The sequence below is a fragment of the Acipenser ruthenus genome, chromosome 11 (assembly GCF_902713425.1).
Source record: "Acipenser ruthenus chromosome 11, fAciRut3.2 maternal haplotype, whole genome shotgun sequence".
NCBI classification, from domain to species: Eukaryota; Metazoa; Chordata; class Actinopteri; order Acipenseriformes; family Acipenseridae; genus Acipenser; species Acipenser ruthenus.
The window spans coordinates 12,929,159-12,935,158 of NC_081199.1; the positions used below are offsets into that span (position 1 = coordinate 12,929,159).

General features: G+C 36.3%; 1 protein-coding gene across 2 annotated transcripts in view; it reads right to left on the bottom strand.

The window, feature by feature from the left end:
- The window catches only part of LOC131739421 (NACHT, LRR and PYD domains-containing protein 3-like), a 56,017-nt gene that overhangs the window by 17,909 nt on the left and 32,108 nt on the right, over positions 1 to 6,000 (bottom strand). For both annotated transcript variants that reach the window (XM_059033382.1, XM_059033383.1), the window contains exons 6-9: positions 5,561 to 6,000; positions 3,880 to 4,038; positions 1,619 to 1,792; positions 734 to 904 (exon numbers count right to left, since the gene is read on the bottom strand). The exon at positions 5,561 to 6,000 is cut by the window's right edge and continues 1,202 nt beyond it. In XM_059033382.1, coding sequence (XP_058889365.1) covers positions 734 to 904; positions 1,619 to 1,792; positions 3,880 to 4,038; positions 5,561 to 6,000 — 944 coding nt within the window. The remainder of the gene's footprint in view (positions 1 to 733; positions 905 to 1,618; positions 1,793 to 3,879; positions 4,039 to 5,560) is intronic.

A 6,000-nucleotide genomic window follows, 5' to 3' on the forward strand; every position in this document is an offset into this window, starting at 1 on the left:
GCTAATGTTTGGATGCAGTTGAATAAATGGTCATTGCTGACAAAAGTTCCGGATATCGTTTGGACTCGCTGGACTCTCACTCGCCTCGGGATCAAGGATCTACAAGCAAGCGGGTGCCCAGGAGTGCTGAGATTGTTACAATTTATTTTTCCTTTATTGCTGGATTTTGTTTTTTTTGTGTGTTTGTTTGCATGTGAAGAATCAGTAAATGTATTGTCTGGTTTAAATGATTGATGTATCTCCCTTTATTATTTTATCAGTAATTACAACTGAAACGGTTCCTGCGTGCTTTCGTGCTATTGACCTGCCTTTCCTCCTTTATGAAATGTTTTGATGCACTTGGTTCAGGGAGGAAACCTGCGTGCTTTCGTGCTATTGACCCGCCTTTCCTCCTTTATGAAATGTTTTGATGCACTTCGTTCAGAGAGGTAACCTTTCCAACAGGTTGACGTTTCTGCTAAAGCTGGTTGTTATAAAGGTATAGTGAAAATAATGTAAAGCATAGGAAAGTGATGTAAATCCCAGGTATGGTAAATCATACTGAAAAACATGTCTGTCAGACTATAACAAACTCTGGTAAATGCATAACTATGGTAATGGGAAAAATGCAACATTATCGGGTTAAACTTTTGAAAGGACATCACAGGCGTTTCATATTTTTTTGACTGTGTTACTGGCACACCTTGTTCTACAAGCAAAGCTCTGAATGATAAACAGTAGTACAAATACTCACTTGAAAACCCTCAGGCTGGTACACATCAACATTATGTGGATGAAGCTGGGGACACAGCTGTCTGTGAAGGAGTTATTGCTCAGGTCTAGACATTCCAATGAGCTGATGAAAGCATTAAGACCAGAGGAGAGAGACTCAACACAGCTGTCTGTGAGGTGTGTGTCAGTCAGCCTATGAAGAAGATAGAGAGAGAATCAGCTGTGACAAACATTTCCTGTGACATTACTTAATTCAAAACATGCAAATACATGGCTGCTTGAAGTGGAATAACTGGCTCTATAAGAAGCTATTCTTCTGACTGGAAGTATGACCACAGACCCAGCATTTAAATTGTTATCACTAAAGCATACCTCCAAATGCTTCACTATTGATGTCTTTTGACTTGTAATTTATAACACAATTCACATTTCTTAACACTCCATTTGTCATACAAATGGTCCCATGTCTTAGGCATAAATACTGGCATGCTTGTCCACTAATATAACATTGTGCTTAACTGTGCCACTGTGCTAAAACCTAAAATGAATGATCATTGTTATAGACATACAGTTTGTCCCATAAGTCTGGCATCAAAGGCATGATATTGGTTCTCTCTCTCTCTCTCTCTCTCTCTGGAATTAAATGTCTATGCAAAGAAGAATTCAGTTTGATGTGTGGTAACAATAGTCAACAGGGTGTGTCTGCCCGATTTAACAGAGGACATCCTAATCAGCATAATACATGATATTGCCAATGATACCTGACCTGTGGGACACTGTATATTCATTATCAATGTATAGCTTTTTTTATTGTTATTTAATTGGACTTTAATACCAATTGGTTTGTAAATTCATGACACATATTCAATATATTTAGATTCAAAAGCATAAAGTAAAATCAATTTACTCAAGAGACTGGAGATCAATGGTTGACATTTTGAAAACACCACACAGTTTTTCTATGAAGTTGCTGGTAAGATGAGGATTGAGGACGGATATACTTTTACAGTCATATTTTGGAATAATCAAAGTACAGATGTTCAAAATGAAATCTTCAGTGAGATCACCCTCAAATGATAACCTGAAAGAAAAAGACAGTTGTCCAATGTCATAAACTCATTCTGTTCACTGCACATTGTTCATTGAGATTATCAACATAATCACACAATTTCCCCGTACATCCGTTTGTGATCTAATCACATTTGACAAATGGATACATTGTTACTGCGTTTGTAGTCTGATACTGCCGCCAAAATTTACTATAATTGAAATATGGTAAATTGCTGTTGGAAGACAGTGGCTGAAAAGTCTTGATCTGTGTGAAATTGACTCTAATAACAAACAATATCAAACCACCACTGGAACACATTAATAAATGCACTATTCTTTTTAAAAACTGAATTTGTCTGCATAAGACTGCCTGCTTCAAGCTGATTCTACTGCGCAATGGACAATTTAACTGTAATACGTTACAGCTGTTTACCCTTCATTAGTGTTAAAAAACCTCACCCAATAAAATAACTAAACCTGCAGAAAAACCTGTTGAATATAAATATTGTGACAGGGTGCCGGGAAACAGACCACATATCCCAGCAGGCAAAGCAGATTATATCCCCCAGAAGGCAATGCGGGCTGCCATTTTGAGCCAAGCCTGCCAAACCGGTTTGTAAATTACCTTCAGCTGTGTGTAACTAGTCCCACGCTGTTTGTGTATATAAGCCTGTGTGTTTGTGTGCTGAATGGAAGAGGAGAGGGAGAGTGTTGTTTGTTTACATTTATTTTGAATCCTTGCATTGTTTTGATGTCTGTTTGATTTATTGTTTCTTTGTTTGTTTGCACCTTCGCTTTGGCCCACGTGTCGTTTATTTTATGTTTATTTTTGTGTTTGTTAATAAATGTGTGCCTTGGTGTGTTTCAGTGCAGTTTCGTGTCAGAGTCTCCATTAACTATCCTGACACAACCCACTCGCTTTGGCCATCCTGTCACAGTATGTAAACTGTTTTCTAATTAAACTACATTTACACTAATGAACACAACCTGGAGCTGACCAGGGCAGTTCTTTGATCTGTGAATGTGTAAAGCACATTGTTAAGTGCATGACACATGGGCAATCAAAAACATAACTCGCATTGTTTTTTTAATTATGGATTATTTTGTTTACACACACTAATGTGGGGTAAAATTACTCTGGTAGTAATGAATGGGAACTCAAAACTACCCCAGGAGGTGGATTAGTTAGTCCAGCAGTCAGTCGCACTCGAAGGGGCATTAAGGTTAGTGTGAACAAATCAGCTTGTGTTCAGAAGGCACTCAACACCACTCTCAAGTGCCAGTGTGGAAACGGCATCAATATTACAATACTGGATACTGGCATCAATATTACTGTTACTGCACATCCTGTGTCCTACTCGGCTTAAAATAATAGATATAGGGATATTTTACACACAACTTTATAAAAAGAGTGCTTTTATTTTTTGTTTATTTATTTATTTGTTATTGTTTTGCTCCTTTTTCAATTCTGCTTCAAACAACAATAACTTTGTAAACATTCTCTGCGCGTCACAGCGCATTGCTGGACTCTGTTGCTTTCACCTGCGTTCATCACACACCTGTTTCTGCAGCCTCCCATCAAGGATTGTTACTGTTTCATCTCCCCTGCCGGTGTGAGAGGCAGCGAGTGCGGCATTCGAGTAAGGACTTCGAAGAAGGACCCTGGCTGTTCTCAGGTGTTCTTTATTTTATTAGTTAGTTTGTTGTGTATTTAATGTTTATAATTCTTCATTTGTTTTTGTTTACTATGTCTTTTCATCTGCTATTTCTCTCCATATCTCTTTGCTCTCCTTCCTCTTGTGCCGCTCCTTCTCTTCCCTTATCCCCCAGTGGTGGAACCAGCTCCCGGTGAACCTCAGGACTGTTCAATCTTTTACTGCTTTCCACCGTCTTCTCAAAACTCACTTATTCAACCTTTATTTGGAAACTCCTATTTACTTATCTTTTTATATTTTCCTTTATTTTTTGTTTTGTATATATTGTATACATGTGCTTGCTTTGCATTTTTTTATTGACTAATTTTTGAATTTCATATTTTTGTTTAATTTCTGTAAGTCACTTTCGATAAAAACGTCTGCTAAATGATTAAATAATAATAATTTAACTGAATGTTCTTACCCTTCCTGGCCAATCACATGATCAAATGTGAAACAGAACAATGTCAGCCCTTCTTTTCTCAGCGTTATATCCAGACCCAAGGATACCCAGCAGGGGTGTGTAGAAAGCATCTGACAGAAGTTCATTACTGTGTCTTTGGTGAGGTGACTGGAATGCATTCTGTAGAGAAATAGAGTGTGGTTAACAATGGCTAGATTTACAATAAAAATAAAAGGGAGCACGCTATGATTGTAGAATTCATGAAGAAAGATTCCTTGACCCTGTCCTTCTTCATTTTGACAAGGGTTTACAAGAAACTTCTAAGTGTCACCCCAGTGAGTGTCATTTCATGGTAATTAGGAGGGGCTTTGCTAATATCTGATATCACGCATCTTAAGCATGTATCAATAATTAAAAGCGCATTGCATTAAAAAGGGTATTCACAATGGAATTTAAGATTTTAGAATGATATTACAGACACTTTCCAATTCTGAGTAACTAATCTGAGGGCACCTGGGTTTGCAGCAGAAGTAACTGCAGAGCTCACTGGTCATCTCTGTATTTTACATCTTCAAGGATGGTTACATTTATTTATTTGTTAAATGTTTCTATTAAGATTCCCTCATAGCATATTTTTTTAACTATGTAAGTTAATGTGTGCTTTGTTTTTTTTTGTTTTTATTTGGTTATTCAGCAAAGTGACCATCATCATTGCTACACTAATATGAACTTCATGAAAATGTGTTTGATAAAAGATGTACGAATCTTAACTTCAAATCAATTCATTTTAAAAGTAAGAATATAAGGATATACTACTATAAATTACTATAAGAAGTATTTTCATTAAAATATTTTTCAACAGGGGGATTCAATGACACTTGCCTGTTACCATGCTATCATTCTTCAATCAATGTAACTGAAAAAAAGCAGCTTATGGATTTCTTATCCGTTAAGATTTTTTTTTGTTTTGTTTGAATCCATAATGACTGAGCAGCTGTAATCCATTGGCCTTTGCTTTCTCTAACATTCTTTTCCTTTGGTCCATCACACATCTCCACCATCGTTGGAATATGAACTTCATAAAATTGTGTCTGGTCAAAGATGTATGATTCAATTCACTTCAATCAATTATTTTTTAAAGAAAAGATAAAATTACTATAATTATTATAAGAGAAGTATTTTTATTAAAATATTTTTCAACAGGGGATTGATCTAAACAGCTCAGTTTGTTGCTGAGATATCAGTGATTTATCAGCCACACAAGGTATGTATATCAATTTGTATATTGCATTTATAATTTATATGTACAAAATGTACAGTGTATACAGATGAACTTGCAGTGGGATTACATGAGATAAGGGAGTCAGTGAGATGATGCTTATTCAATTTGTTCTATGAATTTGATGCATTCTGACCCACAGCACATCCATTCCGGAATTATTACGGTAAGATGACATCCATTCTGGATGCCAACAGTCTTTGTAAACGTAGCCAATGTGTATGCTTGGTAAGCTCAAGGTGGCTGCTGCCTGACAAAAGCTTGTGCTTGGAATCTTAAAATACAAAAATCTGGCTGAGATAGAACTGTGTACATTTTATGCAGTTGTGCAAATGTGCTTATTATTGTTTATGTACAAATGTGCAGTTATTTTCTTAAATACAACTGAAAAAGAAAAAAATACAACCTTAAAAGAACACTTACTCAATAATTTTGCATTTTGGAAGAACCTCCACAAGGACTTTTACTTCCTCTTCCTCCAAGTGGGAAGATGCAAGATCAAGCCGTTCCACTTCACCACGTTGCTCGATGCAATATTTTATTACAGTGCAATCATTTTTATTAACACAGCCATTCCAGAACCACAATTCATCCATGTCTGCCATTGCCTTCTTAACAAACTCCTCATCCTGAATCTCAAACAAACAATGTAGCAATTCAATAATGTTGACATAACTTGAGGCTTCTTTAATCCAATTTTCCAACCGTGTTCTTAATACAGAAATAGGTAGTAGATTATTGCCTGGGATCAACGCTTGTATGTTCTTGTTTGCAAGCCCAAACATGAATTGAACTACATTTAAAAGACAACTATTATGAATGCAGTCATTGAGCAAGGTATTTATTTCTTCTTCAGACATGCC